The 20,881-nt window shown below is 40.5% G+C and overlaps 1 protein-coding gene across 1 annotated transcript in view; it reads right to left on the bottom strand.

The window, feature by feature from the left end:
- fmn2b (formin 2b) overlaps positions 1-20,881 on the bottom strand; it is a 479,925-nt gene that overhangs the window by 277,060 nt on the left and 181,984 nt on the right. Inside the window, exon 7 of the mRNA XM_087990994.1 lies at positions 15,749-15,893. Coding sequence (XP_087847120.1) covers positions 15,749-15,893 — 145 coding nt within the window. The remainder of the gene's footprint in view (positions 1-15,748; positions 15,894-20,881) is intronic.

Here is a 20,881-nt window from a genome sequence, read left to right as displayed (position 1 = left end):
GGGTTACCTTATAGAAATTTATAAAATCATGGGCATGGATAGGATGAACAGCCAAGGTCTTTTCCCCAGGATAGGAGTCCAAAACTAAAGGACATAGATTTAAGGTGATAGGGGAAAGATATAAAAACGACATGAGGGGCAACGTTTTTTTTTTTTTTTACAGAGGGTTGGGTGTGTATGGAAATGAGCTGCTAGCGGAAGTGGTGGAGGCGGGTACAAATACAACATTTAAAAACATCTGGATGGGTACATGAATAGGAAGGGTTTAGAGGGATATAGGCCAAATGCTGGCAAATGGGACTAGATTAATTTAGGATGCCTGGACAAGTTGGGCTGAAAGGTCTGTTACCACGCTGCACATCTCTAATAACTCTAACTGCAGTGCGTTTGGCGGAGGTACACAAAGTGCTGTTCCAGGGGCTAGGAGGGCAATGAGTAGTCGAGAGTATTGCACCTTCTATGTCTCCGAGATAACAGGAGCAGGGAAGGTGGTAGTTGGGCATGATGTGGAATTAAAACAACCCATGGTTAAACTAGAAAATGTTAAATATTTAACCAGACTAAAGAAAATACATATAATTACATGAAGACAGATGGCAGGTCAAAAGATTGCGTGTAATATAAAAAGCAGCAAAGAATGAACAAACATTAAGAACAGGGAAATATAGAAGAAGAAAGAGCTAATCAGAAATATAAAACCAGCTGGTAAAAATTCATATAAATATTTCAAATAAGTATTAAAAATTGAACTCTGGCCTATAGAAAAAGTGAGACTGAAGAATTAATAATGGAAAATAAGCAAATGGCAAATGAATTGGACAAGTATATTTCATCAGTCTTCCCTATAGAGGATACAAATGACATGCCAACAGCAACAATAACTCAGGTAATGGAAGGGACGGAGGAACTCAGGAAAATTAAAAGTCACGAGAGAAGCAATACTGAGCAAGTAATTGGAGTTGTCGGCTTACAGGTGGCCAGATCCTGATGAACTTCACACTGGGGTCTTAAAGTTATTAGTGAAATAGTTGGTTTAAATTTACCAAAATTCTCTCAATTTGGGACCGATGCACGAGGTAGGAAGATAGCAAATATAACTCCCTTATTCAAACAGGAAGGGAGACATTAGGCATGATGTAACAGGCTAGTTAGCTTAAAATCTATTGTAGGGAAAAGTGACAACGTGATTTTGTGAAAGCCAAGTCATGTTTGACCAATTTATTGGAGTCAAGGGAGGTAACACACGCAGCAGAGAAAAAGAGAACTGGTGGATGTACTGAATTTACCTTTTGAGAAGTAATTTGAAAAGGTTATGCTCCATTACACTGGTAATTTCCACACTGGAGTACTGTGCACCAATAGTAGTCTATTTAAGGAAGAATGCAAGTACCTTGGAAACTGTTCCAAGAAGGCTTACCAGACTAATAATTAGAACGGCCATTGTCTTAAGAGAAAAGATTGGACAGATTAGGCTTGTACCAGCTGGAATGTAGAAGATTAAGAGTTGACTTGATTGAAGCACAAGGTCTTGAATGGTAGATGGCTGATCTAGAACTAGGGATCACTATTTAAAAATCAGGGGTACATATTTGAAACAGAGATTAGGTGAAGTTCTTTTCCCCCCCTCAAGGGGTGTGTGTTTTTGGAACTTTCATTCCCCGTGGTCAAGATGGCGGGGTGCTCCCGTTGGAGCTCCTCTGCTCTTTTTTATTTTTCCATTTTTTCTTCATCTATTTGAAATTTCCTACCTTACTGTAATGTCAACTCGTTAATGTTGTCCTATTTTTAAACTTATTTTTCAACTATTTTCATTCCTCTGCTGTATGCAAGATTTGGACCTCGGTACTTGTACCTAAGATGTCACCATAAGGCGGCAGACATTGTAAAAGCTTTTCACTGTATTCCTACAATGGAGGAGAAGTGACAATAAAAGGATATTGTATTATATTGAAAAGGTCGTGAAAGCAGAGCCCTTGACTATTACGACAGAAGCAGATTGACTTCAGTTAAACAAGGTTATTGGGACAGGTGGAAAGACAGATTCAACCTGGTAAGTTCAGCCATAATTTTATTGAGTGGCAAAGCAGGCTATTCCTGCATCTTGTTCACATGTATGTCAAATGTAACAAGTTACATTGAGCTACAACAGGGCTCGATATTGTAATTTTAAAATGAAAAAGTAGAATGCAGCCTCCTTTGGTAGGGGATAGTTTTGTATATTCCCCAGTTACTCCTTCGAAACAGCTACTGTCAGTACAAGTCATTATGCTAAATTAACAGGGTTCAATTAATTCATGTGCAGGGTGCAGTCAATGTCATTTAGTGCGTGAGTAACTTAAAAACAAAAAGCAAACCAGAAACATCAAAACAACTTTTCAGATTACCTATGGCCTGCTATTTATACAGCAATGGTTTTCAGCATGCTTCATTTCATTGTTACCACCTGGAACAGTTTAGCTTTTCAACACATCTCCTTAACCAACAGGTTCAGTATGTTTAGAAAAAAAAAAGTTCAAATACTCCATCAAAGTGATGTTCAAACAACTTTTGTAGTAGCAAAAAGTCTTGCTTGTGGAAATGTTAAGCATTCTTTGACAAATGGTCTGGACATGCTGAATTGACATCTACTTAAGAAAACCCAAAGCTCGAATGCAATTTCTACAGATAATCAAATCAAAAAGTCAAGGTAAATGTAAAGGCTTTCGTGCTCAGATCATCAACAGCCTACCCTTTTACAAGCTTTAAAACCAAAACTTTTACAAAATGGAAACTTTAGAAATATACTTTGTTGCACTTGCATGAGGATAGAGTCAGAGACAGTGTGGAAACAAACTGTGGTCAAACTTGTCCATGCTGACCAGATTTTCAAAACTGAACTAGTCCCTTTTGTCTGTGCTTGGCCGATGTCACTCCAAACGCTTTCCTAACCATGTACCTGTCCAAATGCCTTTTAAGTTTTGTAATTGTTTAATTGTAGTTGCCTCTACCACTTCCTCAGGCAGCTCGTTCCATATACGCACCACCCCCTGCACAAAAACATTTCCCCTCCAATCTCGTTTAAATCTTTCCTGTCCTCACCTCAAAACCATGCCCTTTAGTTTTGGACTCTCCTACTCTGGAGCAAAGATCTTGGCTGTTCACTTTATCTATGGTTTTATAAGAACATTAGAAATAGGAGTAGGCCATCTGGCCCTTCAAGCCTGCTCTGCCATTGAAGATGATCATGGCCGATCTTTTCATGGCCTCAGCTCCACTTAACCGCCTGCTCACCATAACCCTTAATTCCTTCATTGGTCAACAATCCATCTTTGATTAGATTAGATTACCCTACAATGTGGAAACAGGCCCTTCGGCCCAACAAATCCACACCAACCCTCCAAAGAGTAACCCACCCAGACCCATTTCCCTCTGACTAATGCACCTAACACAATGGGCAATTTAGCATGGCCAATTCACTTGACTTCATCTTTGGACTGGGAGAGGAAACTGGAGTACCCGGAGGAAATCCACACAGACACAGGGAGAATGTGCAAACCCCACACAGGCAGTCACCCAAGGTTGGAACTGAACCTGGGTCCCTGGCACGGAGAGGCAGCAATGCTAACCACTGAGTCACCATGCCGCCCGTCTTTGTCTTAAAAACATTCAATGAGGTAGCCTCAACTGCTTCACTGGGCAGGGTATTCTAGATTCTCAACCCTTCGGTGAAGACATTCCTCCTCAACTCGGTCCTAAATTTGCTCCCCCTTATTTTGAATCCACACCCTCTAATTCTAGCTTCACCCTCCAGTGGAAAAAATATCCCTGCTTCTATCTTATCTATTCCCTTCGTAATTTTATGTTTCTAAAATATATCCCCTCTTTGGGACTATACTCATTGGAATTTAGAACAGTCTACTCAATCTCTTCTCATAGGCCAACCCTCTCAACTCTGTAATCAACTTAGTTAACTACTCTGCACCTCCTTCAGTGCGAGTACATCCTTTCTCAAGTAAGGAGACTAAAACTGTAAACAGTACTCCAGGTGTGGCCTCACCAGCACCCTATACAGCTGCAGCATAACACCTCTATTTTTAAACTCCATCCCTCTTGCAATGAAGGACAATGTTCCATTTGCCTTTTTAATTACATGCTGCACATACAAACCAACATTTTGTGGTTCATGCACAAGGACACCGAGGACCCTAGGCACAGCAGCATGCTACAATTTTTCACCATTTAAATAATAGTCCAATTTGCTGTTATTCCTACCAAAATGGATGACTTCACATTTACCAACATTATACTCCATCTGCCAGATCCTTGCCGACTCATGTAACCTATTATATTGCTCTGCAGATTTTCAGTGCCCTCTGCACACTTTGCTCTACCTCTCATCTTAGTGTCATCTGTGCATTTTGACACACTACTCTTGGTGTACACTACCCAACTCTAAATCCTCTATATAAATTATAAATAGTTGCAGTTCCAACACTGATCCAAGGCACACCACTAGCCACTGATCAATTCTTTGCTCTCTGTAAGTTAACCAATCTTCTATCCACGCTAATTCATGACCCATAATGCTGTGCATTTTTGCCTTACGTGCCTTTTGTGCAGCACCTTGCCGAGAGACCCAGATACACCACATCCATCAGCTCCCCATTGTTCACTGCATCTGTAATGTCCTCAAGAATTCCAGTAAATTAGCTAAACATGACCTGCCTTTCATGAGCCCATGTTGCATCTGCCCAATGTGACAATTTCCATCCAGATGACTAGCTATTTCTTCCTTGATTATAGACCAACCTCTGTAAGGTCACCCCTCAAGCCTTCTATATTCCAGGAAAAAAGGTGTTGTTTGTTTCTCATAAAGAATGATTTATAAATTATGCTGTAGATTTAGTCCAAGCTCCTCCTCCAATTTATTGAGCATTAGCATAACTTTCTAACCTTTTCTCTCATTATCAAGTCCTCTATTTAATGCTCAATAAACATACTAATTTCTTCCAGTAGAAATTTCACACTTTCTTTCAAAAAAGCTTCCAAGTGTCCTATTCTCCATTATGTCATCCCTTGCCTTGTTTGTCCTGTCCAGTGCATTACCTTACACACATCCAAGTTGAATTCCATTTACCATTGATCAGCCCATCTGTATCCTCCTGCGATCTAAGGCTATCACCCCCACTATTGACCACGCCACCAACCTTTGTATCATCCGCAAACTTCCCATTAACCCTCCTCTATTCAAGTTTGAATGTTCAAGTCTGAAGATATACTCCAAACAGCAAGGGCCCTACCACTGTTTCCTATGGAACTCCAATGGATACAGACTTCTGGTACTAAAACACCTCACCACCATTACCCTCTGCTTCCTGCCACACATCAAATTAGTGATCAAATGAGTCCATTAGGCTGTGGGCCAAGTGCTGGAAAATGAGATTAGAAGAGTGAGCTGTTTATTTTAGACAAAGTAGACTTGATTGTCTTTTTCTGTATTCTAGACCTACAAAGACAAAGACACTGTTCATGAACCGTAATTAGAAAAAAGCATGTGCACAACTTGCAATTAAATAGCATCTCTGAAATCATATGTTAAGGCACTATACAAGAGCCTTAGGAAACAAACACTGACCCAAGCGAGCAGATAACAAGGAAGGCGGCCAGAAACATACTCAGAGATGTGGACTTTAAGAAAATATCCTAGGGTTTCAGGTCTTGGTAACTAAAGACGTGACTACCAATGATGGAGCAATTTAGTCCAGAGAATTAGAATGCTGACATTTTAGACAATTATGGGATTGAAGGAGGAGAAGCTTACAAAGGATAGGACCATAGAAGAACTTGAAAATGCAATTAAAAATTTTAAAATCAAATTACTGCTTGACCAGGAACCAATATAGGTCACTGAGCACATAGGTGACATGTGAACCCGATGTGCAGATAACCAAGATAAACTATCACTGTATTCTAACAGATGAAAGGCTTAACAGACAATCAATTTTTCAATGTATAATTGCAGTTATATCACACTAAATTTTTGCTATAAATTCTGTGTTACGATCGAGCCCTCCACTATCACCTGATGAAGGAGCGTCGCTCCGAAAGCTAGTGTGCTTCCAATTAAACCTGTTGGACTATAACCTGGTGTTGTGTGATTTTTAAGATTTGGAAAGACAGTTTTGGTTGATTTAAAATTTGCAAAAGATAGTTTTCCATGTTCTATCCAAGACTGTATAGGAATAGTCAAGCAGATATGAATGAGCAGTAAAAGAGTAGTGACAGTAAAAGATGAGCAATGTTATCTAAGTGGGAACAAACAGCAATGTTGGAAAGGGGGTTGAAATGTCACCTCAAGTTTAAATGGAATACCTACATCGTGAACAGACTAGTTAACTCTCAGATTGTTGTTAAAATACATGCTAGTAAAGGTCAGTTCAACGGCAGTTAGAAATTAGTGATGGAAGAAGAATTTACCATTAATTTCCTGCCAACACCATGACAGATTATAGAAGTCTGACAGTCCAGACCATGGATCGTAATCCCAAATCATCCGTAGACATGTAAACTGCAATTACAACATGTTTGTTTTCTTTAAAAAAAAGGTATGTATAGCCAAAAGTTGCCCGAAGATTATTGTAAAAAAGACACCAGTCCTGGCAAGAGAATTAACTGATGCGCTTGTATTCCGACATCAGTGTGCGCTATGAGGGCCACCGCTCTGACAACAGCCATTATGAACACCGCAAGTAAAGCAAAAGGGGAAAGGCTGTTGCACCCGCAATACTGCCAGTAAATCAATGGCAACAATAATCTGGACAAAAGAGAGATTCAAATCCACCTACAAAGCTATGTATTTCAAAAATCGACCACTCAAGTGCCAACCTCAAAGCTACCAGTAACCTCCACTGCACCTGCAACCATCCACTCTTCACAAGTAATCCAAAGATTGATCTTTCATTTCTTTTGGACTCTCATTTCTAATAGAAAACGTGTTGTTTTCTATTTCTTCTTACACATAATGAGTTTATTAATTACAATATGTTAACTCAAGGGAGCCTGGTTAAACTGGCTCCTTTTAAAACAATTAATTTGGGTTTGGAACAGAAAGTATTTAAAAGGGAAGAGATCTTTTTAAGAGTAACCTTGTTGTGACCAACTGTGTGGGTGGGTCAGTCAATCACCAAGTGGGGCCTGTTTACTCCTCCTCACTTGGGAGCCCAATGTTTTGAGATATCCTTGCTAGAACTTTAAATTGGGAAATCCTGCTCAGGGTCTGGTTGTAACACTGACTTATTAATGATTACACTTGTGCTCAAATGTTTCAAAGTTTTGCCATCCAACAAGCATCATGACACATCACAGAAAAAAAAAGTGGGAAAATCCTGAAGGAAAGTAAATTTGAAACTGTTGGAAAAACTCAGCAGGTCTGGCAGCAGCTGTGGACAGAAAGCAGGGAGAGTTAAAGTTTCAGGTCCAGTAACCCTTCTTCAGCGCTGACGCTCAGCAGGAATTTCTGATTTCCAGCATCTGCAGTTCTTTTTGTTTCCTGAAGGAAAGTAGCAGGCTTAGAGAAGTATGCTAAATTAAGTTTGAACCCAAAGTTCTACTACATACTCCAATCAATTCCAATTGCTCATGTTCGTCATTTACGCTGTGGTCAAAGCTCTTAAATGGATAACAAGTCAGATTCCATTCTGTGACCTGACACTCAATTGAGAGCAATACAGTAAATGAATGATTAATGAGGGGTATAATAAAACTACAGGGAGGTAATAACCCAATTAGATCATTCAGTCCATTGTATCTCCACTGGCTGAATACATTGGCCTAAATCCAATTCCCACATTCCAGCAACTGGTTCATAACCTTACAGGTTGCTCAGCTCCAGGCACAGATTTAGGTGGCTTTATGATGAGTCGAGGTAGTGATTTCACATTTCATCCATCAGGATGAAAATATTTTCTTCATGAGACTCCTTAAATCTGTCCTCTGCTTACTGACCTCTCCACCAGGTCTTCCCTATCCAAGCCTTATATGATGGATCAAGATTAAAATTTTAACTGGCAGCATAAAGTTTGCATTCGAACAACAGCAATGTTCTGAATGACATATGTAGAAATGAGATTTTGGTACCAAAAAAACAACAGGCTTCATAGAACACTATTTTCTGTAGAGGATTGCAAGAGAGGTGGCTTTACTAGGAGCTGTACACACACCAAGTATTTGCTGTCATTCCACATGATCTGACATCACTATGGTATGGCTCCCTTTGCACATGCTCAGAAAGAAATTCCCATTGGGTGGCAAAATGACCACCTTGGAGTCTCTTAAGCAGCTCAGGTATTCAAAATTGTCTGGTTACACACTTACTTACTCGATAAGGAATTAATTGCTGTAATGGATCGTAAGGCATGAGAAATGACCTGCCATAATCACTAATGGGTGCACCATGTTTTCAGCATTTACAGTCATGATGTAAGGATAGGTCTTTGAAGTCTGATATAATCTAGGTAACATCTAGGTACACGGAGTGGGTTGGGTAGCCTACTCAAAGTGGCAAGGTGCTCCTCTTGCTCTACTCTGAGACTACAGGCAATGAAACTGAAGATGTTCTCAAGATACAGCTGTTACATTTCAGCCAGAGCCCTATGAACATCTGCGATTAGCAACTGAAGAGAAGTGACAAACAGTTGCAGAATGCTATTGTCCAAGACTGGTATGACAGTATTAAAGAAGTTCCTGAGAACATCCTTTAATTGAGTCATTCAGGGTTGAACTTGGTATATCACAGTAAGTTATTTTCAAAGGCAAGGAGATCCTAATACCGAAAGCACTACACCAAGATATCATGACCATGGAATACCAAGGGGATCCAATATCCAAGAATGTCATACATGAATCAGTGTACCTCCTAGGACTAAATTAGGATATCCAGCTACTTATGAATTTTATTTACTCACTCATGGGACATGAGCATCGGAGGCTGAGCCAGCATTTACTGCTCATCTCTATTACACTCAAGCGGGTGGTGATGAGCTGCACAACATGCCCAGAACAGAAGTGTCAATGACTTTGCTTCATAACTTAATTGTCTATCCATTCTAAGACACAAGACATTCTTCTGTGAAAGACAGACAAAGAACAGAGAGGTGCATGACCAGCAGGTAGATAGAGAAGTCCACAACTGGGCACAGAGCAGTGGGTGCAAGTCAGGAATCTAATCACAAACATCTGGACATCTGCAAGGGCTTTAAAATCTGCTCCAGCCTAGATCATATGAAATCATCATTGATCATGGTGCTACATTCCAAAGAAACAGAAGAAGTCAGTTCAAATCAATTTATGACACACCACTAATGCACACAGAGTGGGGAGAAAACTCTGATGAAGATGGTGTGAGGATGTTGAACCAAGATGCCAGCTAACCCCAACCAAAAACACCACACCCCTTAAGACAGGTGCACAGATCACACTGAGTTGACAAACGTTAAATGTTACTTTGAAGTTTGAATTGCTAATAACGTTAACAGCTTCACCTGTTTATGTACTTTTAAAATTGACTGCACATGCCTTGGCATGACTATGTATATCTTTTTGTTCTTACATATTTTTCGAAAAAAAAAAGAGGAAGTTTGCAGCATTTTCTAGTTTCACAGCTCAAATAAAACATACTGTGAAGGGACATGCTTGTGGCATCATCACTGAATGATGACATGTGATCTGGCAACATAATAGGGTCCATTACACATTAAAGGGCTCCATTATAAGGATTCCTCTTGCAACATAAGAAAGAATAATGCTGCAATTTACATCAAAATCACTCAGCTAAAGCCCAGAATACTCAATGTTACCAAACATTGTTATGTTGTAACTGGAGCTGACATAGCTATCACCTCATCAGGTGCATCAATTAAGAATCACCCATCACTACATCTTTAGGAGATTGAGAGTGATCTGGGTTAATATCAGTTGCTGATATGAAGAAATGATTCCTGGATCCTGGCTCACAGGTAAGTACTGAGGTGACGAGGGGGAAGTGCTTCTTGAGATGGTGTTTGACGGGAGAGGGAGCAAGAGCGAGACAATGACAGGAGAGGGCTGTCTGACAGAGTCACTCCAGTTCCTAGCCCACATCACAATGCCCAAGTCTCTTAGTCAGAGGCAGTGGCTGTCCACACGGTTTTAGTGCTGTGCACATCGGATGATGAGAGGCCCAGCTGCAGATGGATTAGTACTTAGTGATGGGAGGAGGCTCTAAAGTGGTGATTAATTGGCCACCTATGGGACCCTACCATCATCAATGCAGGAAAGCTTGACCGTTGAGCTTCCTGCCCAGACCTTCATTCTGGCAGAGGCCTGGGGTTCAGATTCACCATCATTTGCAGCCCTACCCACATATGACTTGTCACTGGAGAGAGGATTTCACCCATTCTTATCAAGTATCTGATATTAGATTGCTTTTCAGCAAAGCTGAAAAATGTGTTGCTGGAAAAGTGCAGCAGGTCAAGCAGCATCCAAGGAGCAGGAGAATCGACATTTTGGGCATAAGCCCTTCTTCAGCAAATCCAAGAAAAATGACAGAGTGGCAAACTTTTTCAAACTTTCACTTTCCACAGAACCAAATGATCAAGGCAAAGTTTAAAAAGGGTCAGCTTGCTAAAAGAAACAAATTCGCCCTTTTAAAAGGCAGGTTTAAACATGGTCTATCTCTCGCAACGTCATCTTGTCTTTCATTCATCAGGACCAATAACAAATCCAACTTAGAAAGGGAACATCAATTTATACAGCACAAGGAGGCGGCACAGATTGGCTGGAGCATGGTTAGTCTGCATTGGACTGAGAACTGCCAAGAGGAACACATCTGTAACCCTTTCCTCAAACTGAAAAAAAAAATGGAAGTAGGAACACACTAATTTTCCTTCCACAACCAAAAGTGTGCTGAGTGCTTAGATTCATGCAGCTTCTAGCTATTCCATTTTCCTTCCAAGACTTTCACAAAATGGAGAGTTGAGACATTGAATAGTTCCCAATAAAATGCATAATACTTAGAACTGAAAAACAGAGCATTGTAACAAAAACATATTTGCAGCATTCCACTTACACGGGAGATGCAAAAAAATGAGACTGGACTGGCCAGGACTATGAGACAGTAATGACTGTAGATGCTGGAAATCAGAGTCAATAAATGTGAGTCTTGAAGAATCCCCTCCCCCTCACCATCCCACCTACACTTACCTCAGCCCCCCTGCGCCCACCCACCCCCAACCAAAAACAAAACCATTTACTTCTGGGCTCCCCTCCCTAGTCCTGAAGAGGAGCCTTGGCCCGAAACATTGACTTTCCGGTTCCTTTGTTGCAGTCTGACCTGCTGTGCCCTTCCAGCTCTGGTTAGCATTAATGTTCTGGCGGGGGGAGTCTCAGTAGAAACCTATAAAATTCCAAAAGGTTCAGGCAGGGAGAACATAGAAAGGATGTTCCCAATGACTAGGGAGTCCAATATCTGGGGTCATGGTCTAAGGGTTTGGACTGAGATAAGGAGAAATTTCTTCATCCGGAAAGTGGTGAGGAAGTGGAATTCTGTACCACAGAAGCAGTGGAAGTTAAAACATTGAATGTTTTCAAGGAGGAGTTACACATAGGTCTTGGGGCTAAAGGGATCAAAGGGTATGTGGAAGAAAGCAGAGACAGCGTACTGAATTGGATGATCAGCCATGACCATCTTGAATGGCAGAGCAATCATGAAGGGCTGAATGGCCTACTCCAGTTCCTCATTTCAATGTTTTGATGATATCGGTGTACTGCACAGACAGAATTACCTGGTGATTAGTGTAAAAAGCAGGAGGTGGAGTGGGTGGATGAAATCTCCAGGAATAAGCCCAGCATTGGCAACCCTTTAGTGGAAAATATTCTTAATCATCATTCCAAATTACATCACGTTAAGAGATTCAAGATCACACCAGACAAATAACTAATTCCACAAATTGTTCAAACTAACTGATATGGTTGCATCCTACATAGGCAGAGGAACACTAAAATATCTCACGCCATTTTAAACAATATTTTCCTTGAACCTGGTCAACTACTCTGATGCAAGATTAGAGACTTGACATTTTTTCCCTCCCCGCACAGATGCTGACTAACCTGCTGAGTATTGCTAGCATTTTCTGGTTTTATTTTCAAGCAATGTAACTGCCTGAACAGGCAGAGTTCTATTATTGACATGAAACCGCCAACAAAACATGCTGGGAATCTACAATTGACAAAGGGGCATGTAGCCAAACATTTTAAAAAAAGCACAATACTTAATGCAAAAGACTCTGAAGGTCTCCTGACTGCACTTCAAACCCACAATAGTATTGCTTCCATCCTTAGCAAAGTTCTCATTTGGGAGTCCTCTGGAAATCTCTTTCCAACACAAGGAACAGATGAATTTCTGAAATCCTGGTGCATAGTTTATAAAATTACTGCCATCTGTTTCAAAACAGCAGATAGTTTCCACTTTCAACCATTTAAGACCACCCTTCACTCCATCCAAACTAGTTTTGATATATTTTAGGAGCAAAGTACTTTTGAATCAGAAGCAGTCACACAACATTTCCTGAAACTGGAAAGATGATATTCTTCTTTTCAATTCATGGCTGATCTTTTACACTTCCCATTAAACCATTTGACAATTTCTTCCAATCGGTTTGCCATTTCCATTACTTCACTCACACAGAGTTTCATCCCTTCGATCAATCATGAATGCTTGCCAACTCACATGGCTCTTACCCTCAGTTTTCATCATCTCTCCAGTCATTTTCTCAATTGCCCTGTTACAGAGAGGTCACAAGAGGAAAGGGAAAGTTGGGCTGGATGTTGACAACCTTTTCATATTCCACCCTGTCAGTTGGTCATAGGTCACAACTAAAGTCATCCTAAAGACACGGAGTTTATCATTAATATGACTGTTAATAATCAAGAGGCAATAATCATGCAAAATCAAGTTTAAATTGAATGAGTGAGTGAATCAACATGTTAAACAGTATAAAGTAGTAATAGGCTTTGTGTAAACTAAAAAGTGCGACAATACAGACTGTGTACAGGATCGTTATAAAAAGTGGAGTTCAAATCTCTGCATGACTCAATTCAAGGCAAGAGGAAAGAGCGAGCTTGATTTGCTTACTATCAAGAGGATCAAAGCGGACCAACAGATACCAGTCGAGGTCACATTTCTTTCACCTAATTGACTGGATGAGCAAGGCCAGTTGGACATCTTGCCTCTAAGTCAATACTTTCCAGTAGAAAGGATCTTCAAGTAATTTACATCAGCGTCTTCACATTGTGAATAATGGTAACTAGACAAGCATAATTAGGTGCACTAATTCCAACATGAAGTAAATGTAGAAATTTAAACTCAGCATAATGCTGAAATGATCATACAACTAACTACATTGATAAAAATGGTCTAATTAACTCACCCTTCTACCAATAAAATCGCTTACCTTTTCTGCTTACTACAGCAAACAACCTAGAATCCAAATTACTTCTTTTATATTTCCAAAACTCCTGGCCTCACTGCTCAACCCAGAATTCCATTTGAGTATTAATACACTCGAGCATATGACTACATCATTCTTTACATTTTCTTCCTAATTGGCACCCATGTGGATTTACCAGAATCATCTTAACTACCTATTTCTTGACCTCATTATGAATGATGCATAAAGACTTAAAATCTTGTTCACTGAATAGTCTAAATTTTCAAAATCTTGACGGGGGGGGACATTCCACCTACTTGAATATCTAGTGTCAAAGGACTATTTTGCCTTCCACAGAGATGCCTGTCCCTCTTTTGAGCTTCAGTAATCCATAAACAAAAGAAGATATTTGATGGTGCCTTCAAAGCTACAAAACAGCTTCAAAGTGACAGCTTCATCATCAATACTCTTCTGACTCAGGAATATAAATGCAGTTTCTCATGTATGCGTGAAGGGCTGCTTTAAAGAAAAATCATTAAGTATGACCTTCACCGGCTACCCATGTGAAGGTAGCAGTGAGCTCACTTTCATGAACCGCTACAGTCCATTCGGTGTGCAACGTGGGTGCAAGAGAGGGGGAGCTCCATCAGTGTGAAACACCAAGAATCTTGTCCAGCCTGATCTCCAAGCGACTATCACATTGTTCATTATTTGGTGCTTTTGTTTTTACTTCAGGTGTTTGATCAATATTTGTAGAGAGGTCTGCTGATCTTGAAACTGCCTGTACTATTTAGCTCCTTGGCCATTTCATCTACCCTTACAAAAAAAAAACAATCAAGAAAAAAATCCATGATGGAAGGGAAAAAGAAGGAAATTGGGTAAATGATTCCTACCACATAACACTATTTAAGAGCCGCATATTCAATTTGGCAGCTACAGTGCGATATACTTACATATGCCACAATGAGAAACATTTTGAACTATACTGAAACATCAGTCACAGAGGAACTTCTGTTGGAGAAGGGTAGGGGAAGCTAAAGGAATGAACAAGATCACATCTCGAACTGTTACTTTCCAATTTCGATTGTTACATTCATCGAAACTAAAAGATTTTCTATATTAAAAGGGGAAGCCTAAGGGCACTGACAGAAGTGAAACAAAGATGCCAGCTGACCTCAAAAGAAAGCAGCCTGCAAAGATCGAGTGTATAGGTCTCCCCCTTTCATGATATCAGCCCTACCCTTGCTCTGAGTTAATGGGTTCTTCAAGAGTTCAGTAACTTGGGTGACATTTAAACAGATTAACCACATTGAGGTATTCTCAGACAGCAAATCAGTGAATCAGAATTTTTCACAGAATTAAATAAGTCGCTCGAATATACACAAGGGATTGGGTAGAAGTTGAAATATTAGACTTTCAAAATATTTGAAAAATATATACTTTTCATTGAGAAATTACATTCCACAAACTTGACTTTCCTCAGGGAAATTGTGGGTGTTCATTAGTAACATCAACTTCAAAAATCCAGAGCACCTCTCTAAACAATATCAAGATACTTTTAAATTTGAGCCAAACAGCTTAAAGGCAGATTTTCAAGAGTTGTGATTTCTACTGGTTTATAGACTGGCAGATGGGTGGGGGATTGGGGGCGGCTCAACAGCTCTCCCTATGGGAAGGCGTAGAACCATCAAGAGCAACTTCGGGGTTTCCATCTTTAACTGAGCATGTGTGGCCTCCATGTGTTTTCATCAGATGTCAGTGTGTCTTGACAGAGATGACTGACAGAAACAGGGCATTTCGGATGCAGACATATTCAAACTTTGGGTTAGTCCAGAGACATCAACATTGGAATGCTGGAAATTTCAAAACAATGGGAGAAAAACAGGGTGACCAGCCAATATTGGAAAGGGAAAACTTCAACTACATTCAGCTGTGCTCATTCCCCAGAGCTTCTCAAATGGCCTACCACGCATACCTAACCTAAGATTATTTGTTCTTTGAAAACAAAGGCAATATTTAATATTGTACTGTACATGAGCCCAGTCTGCGTGGGTTTCCTCCGGGTGCTCCAGTTTCCTCCCACAAACCAGAGATGCGCATTAGGTGAATTGGACATGCTAAATTGCCATAGTATTCAGGGATGTGTAGGTTAGTTGCATTAAGTTAGGGGTAAATATAGGGTAGGTGGATGGGTCTGGGTGGGTTATTCTTCAGAGGGTCGGTGTGAACTTGTTGGGGCCAAGGACCTGCTTTCACACTGTAGGGATTCCAAAAAAAAAAAATTCTGTGAAGGAGAAGATCATTACCTGTTTGGTTTTTGTTTTGCTGTAGGTATCTAAAATCGGCTTCTTCCTCTCCTTGACAGCCGATTTTGAAAAGTAATTTTCCAGCTCCTGGATATTAATGGAGGGCTCTTCAAGTGCTGCCCAAATTGGCAAGGTTTCCGTTTCCCTATATAAAACAAAATAAACATTCGCTTTAGATCAGGAATATTCTCAAAATCAAAAACTTCTCGATTTGAAGAACAATCAAGTGCTGACTTGCAAATTATTTAAGGAATATCATTCCAGGCACTCATGGGCAGTTGTAAGGTGAATGCTTTATTTTAGTATCTCAGCATAATCGAGACAAGGAAGTTTTGCAAACGGACAATGTAATGGGAAACCAGCAATTGCTATTTCACTAATCCATCAAAAAACTCTTCAGGTTAAAGACTTTTAAGAAAGTGTTTCCAGCAGCCGGCTGCAGATTAAACCCTGGTAATCCTCCAGTCATTACATCATGCCTCAACAGAATAGATCGCAGATGTTGAACATGATATCCAACACCAAAACAAAAACTACTTCCAAAACAGCAGCAGTCGGGACATATTGTCAGGAAAAAAATAATTAGCTATTTAGCATTTCATTTTTTCTTTTGAAATAAAAAACAGAAATACATGGAATTAAACTCAAAAAACTGAATTTGGGAGTCTACCAAAAAGCCTCTTCACAGCTAAACTATCAACTGAGCAATGCAGCAAAATATTTTATTTGCATTCACTTTGGATAAAATGGAATGTAAAGCAATAGTTAGGCAGCAATAAAAATTGCTGAGAATTCTGGAGCTGAAATGGCAGCTGCTAGTAGATCTGCAGCTGAAAGCATTGTGTGGATCATTACTTCATTTCTGGATCTCCTGCTCAAACTCCCAATACTGCAAGTTTACAAAATTGCCCAAATTTTCACAAGTGTAGATTATGGAGAAAATAATAACAGTCCATTGTCTCTGTTCTGGCTCTTGAAGTTTTCCTGTTAAGGTCTTATTGAAGCAGCTGAAGATGATTACATATAGACACTACCTAAAGCAAATCCAGCAATGACATGCTGGGACTCAAATTATTGATCAACAACTTTAACCACTTTCCACTGTTTTGGGCTAATCTGAAACAGCAAAGACTTTTCCACACCCTTAGCCTCTCTGACTCCAAATCAAAACTCACAACAGTATCCTCGGCCCACCCATCTTCAGCTGTAATCTTCCCTCTAGAAGATCTAAAAATGGGATTCTTGCTGATGATTATGCAACATTCAGCAAAGTTTACAATTCCAGGTACTTAAGCAGTCATGTCCAAATGCAACAACACCTGGACACATTCCGATTGGGATAAGTAGCAAGTAACATTTATACTACACAAAGGCCAGAAAGTGACAACCTCCAACAGGAGAATCCAATCAATCAATCACTCCATACCATTCAATGCTACTACCATCATTAAATGTTCATCAATGTCCTCAGGGTTACCATTGATGAAAAACTGAACTGGACAAGCTACATAAATACAACGGTTCCAAGAGCAGATCAGAAACTGGGAATTTTGTACCAAGTTCTAACTCCCTAAAGCCTATCCACCATAACTAAAGGTCAACAATGCGATGAATACTCTCCACTCCTTACAGCCAATTAATCAACTTTACGTAGCACTGGCATCACAATCCTATTCCCCAGCGACAGGATTGTGACTAGTTCCAGGTGTGACACATTTGAAAGGTTGAGAAGACTTGGAATAAGGTACAGAGGAGATTGATGAGACTAGTACAGAGGAGGGCAGGGAATAGCATTACATGGATGTGCTGGAGATGTCAGCGTCATCAGCAACCATGACCTTCTTTTTCCTTTCCTCTTTCATCTTCCTTTTTTTTTTAAAAAACGCACTGTTCAGCAGCAACGGCAAAAGGCAGCAGCCTGATGTGACCAGTGGCAAGAGTAACATGATCAGGCTGCAAGGCAATGACAGCAAGCTGCCTGAGGGCAGCAGTGGGGACAAGGTCACACCCAAAGCAGTTCATGATGGGTGTGTTGGGGGCAGTGTTGAGCACTGAGAGGAGTGCAAGACCAGCATGGCCAGACCCTTACTGACAGTGGTACTGATCTGTTAACAGTTGCTTCTTTGTGTTTGTTCCTTTTAGGAAGGACTGTAATGTTTATCTATTTTAAACTTTCTGTTTCTTATTTCTCTGCTTTGTACCCAAGATGGTGCCAAACGTGGCAACTTGTAGACTTTTCACTGTACCCATGTGACAGTAAACCTAATTCAGATTGATAGGGAGAAAGCAGCCCACTCGATTAACACACTGAACACTTTCAAGGTGCACTCCAGCATCAGCAGCAATGCATGATGTGGAACATCTACAAACCGCACTACAACAACTCACCAAAATTTCTTTTAAAGCACCTTGAAAATCTGCAACTTCTCCAGGATATTCCTGTGGGTGTACCTACATCACATGGAAGGGAACAGTTCAAGTCCTTCATCATTTTGGATATTTTCTAACCAACCTGCTCAGAGATTATATTACCCACCATTTCAACTTAGGGCTCCAAGCTCAAGAGGTAGTGACACTACCACTTGGACTTCATCTTTGCAAGGGCAATTAAGAATGGGCAAAACTGGCCTAGACAGAGAAGCCCGTACCCCATTAATAAATAAATTCACATGCCCATTCTCCAAAACATTCATTTTGATTCCTTCTGGTATTTACTCAATTATTTTTTGAATGTTACTATTCAATCTACTTCCGCTACCCTTACAAGTCATAACTTTGTTTAAAAAAAAAGTGAACATTCCTTATGCTAGCTCTGATTCTTCCTCAGCTCACTGACAAATCAGTGCATTCTGATTAATCACTCGACTGCCCTGGTGTTGCAACTGTCAGCTTTTGTATGACATTTTGGGTCCTCCTTAAAATAAAGGTAAAATCAAATGAATCATGTGATCTGTTCGGATTTCTATGCAATAACATGCCTGTATCATAAACGCAACAACCCTTGTCAAGATCAACTACAAAGAGTTGCGAAATATTCATATCTGAAAGCAAAAACAAGAGAAACTGTTTTTACTGTATAGAGAGCACCATTGACTGGAATTTTGGACAGTGGAAAAGAGCTCTTGTAGAAAAAAAGATAGCAGCTGGTCCCTTGAAAAATACCTGGCAAAGCATGGGAGGCAATATGGTTCCTGTTAAAAGGGACAAATCATGTGGGTAAACTAATGACTCCAGAAGACAGGCTGGGATGCAAAATCAATGAGGACCTTATTCCGGAAGGTCAGTGCAAGGATTCTCGAAAAGCTGAGGGAACCATCTCTCAACAGTGACTCAAATATTATGACTCAGCGAAACAGGGAATGAGTGTGGACGGTTTCAGATAACAACTGCAGTCCTGCAGAGAGGGGGTCATAATGTGTATGTATATATGGGATTCTTTGGCAAATTAAACACCAATCAGGGGTTTTCATGTAAAAAACAGAGGGTACAAACAGTAATTTATAGCACTATAGAGTCCAAGCACAGAGACAGGCCCTTGGGCCCAAACTAGTCCATGCCAAACAAAATGTCCAGCCACACAAACCCTCATTACCCAGCACTTGGCCCACATTCTTCTAAAATCTTTCCTTTCCATGTATTTGTCCAAACGCCTTTGAAATGTTGTTAATGTACCTGCCTCAACCACTACCGCTGGCAGCTCATTTCATATGCATACCACCCCTGATGTAAAACAAAAAGCCCATCACGTTCCCTTTTACTCTTCCCCTCTCACTGATACTGTCTAGTCCTCCATTTCCCAACCCTGGGAAAAAGACTGAGTGCATTCACCCTATCCATGCCTCTTATACACTTTAAGAAGATCCCCCCTCAGTCTTCCACGTTCTAAAGAAAAAAGTCCCAGCTTGTCCAACCTCTCCATATAACCTGAATATTGAGTCCTGGCAACATCCTTGTAAATTTCTTCTGCACTCTTTCCAGTTTAATAACACCCTTCCTATAGCAAGGTGACCAAAACTGAACACAATCTGCCAAGTGCAGCCTCACCAACATCCTGTAAAATTGCAACAGAACTTGCCAAATTCTATACTGAATGCCTTGACTGATTAAGACCAGTGTGCCAAAAGCCTTCTTCCCTGCCCTATCTTCAGAGGACCATGCACCTGAACCCCAAAGGTCCCTCTGTTTCATTACACTCCTTAAAGGCCTTACCATTCACTATGAAACTCTTACCTTGATTTGACTTTCCAAAATGCAAGACCTCACACTTACCTGTATTAAACTATATTTGGCATTGCTTGGCCCATGTCCCCAGCTGATCAAGGTCCAACTTCAATACCGGTCACACTGTAGATGACACTAAAATAGGCGGTATCATGGACAAACCTACTAATCATACCTTGGACATTCTCATCCAAATCATTGATAGAGATAATAAACAGCAACGGGTCCAGCACCAACCCCTGAGACACTCCACTAGTCACAGGCCTCCAGTCTGACCAGCATCCTTCCACTATCACCCTGTGCTTCCTATCATCAAGCCAATCGTGCAAACAATTTGCCATCTCCCCTTGATTCCATACGATCTAACCTTCCAGAGCAGCCTACCATGTGGAACCTTATCAAAGGTCTTACTCAAATTCATGGAGACTACATCTATCACCCTGCTCTCATCAACCTTCCTAGTCACTTCAAGGAACTCTAACAAATTTGTGAGGCATGATCTGCCACACACAAAGCATGTTGAATACTCCTATTCAAACCCTCTCTTTCTAAATGCAAGGTATACCTTATCTCTCAGAATCTTCTCACGTAACATATGTTATAGGTTTACTAGTCTACAGCTTCCAGGTTTTTCTTTGCAGACCTTCATAAGGTCACAACGTTCGCTACCCTCCAGTCTTCCAGAATTTCACCCGTAGCTAACAACGATGCAAAAATAACAGCCAGGCCCTCTGCAATTTATTCTCTAGTCTCTTGCAGTGTTCTTGGATACATTTGGTCAGGACCAGGAGATTTATCCATGTTCATACATCAACTAAACACAAAAAGACATACCCACTCTCACTAGTACCCTTACATACAGGTGAGGAAGGACACCGCTTAGACTGGGACAACACACCCATCCTAGGACAA

Source organism: Chiloscyllium plagiosum, unplaced genomic scaffold, assembly GCF_037043375.1.
Source record: "Chiloscyllium plagiosum isolate Xiang-an unplaced genomic scaffold, Cpla_swu_hap1 HiC_scaffold_10, whole genome shotgun sequence".
NCBI lineage: Eukaryota > Metazoa > Chordata > Chondrichthyes > Orectolobiformes > Hemiscylliidae > Chiloscyllium > Chiloscyllium plagiosum.
The sequence above is the reverse complement of the archived record's forward strand: the minus strand, read 5'-3'. Positions and strand labels throughout refer to the sequence as shown.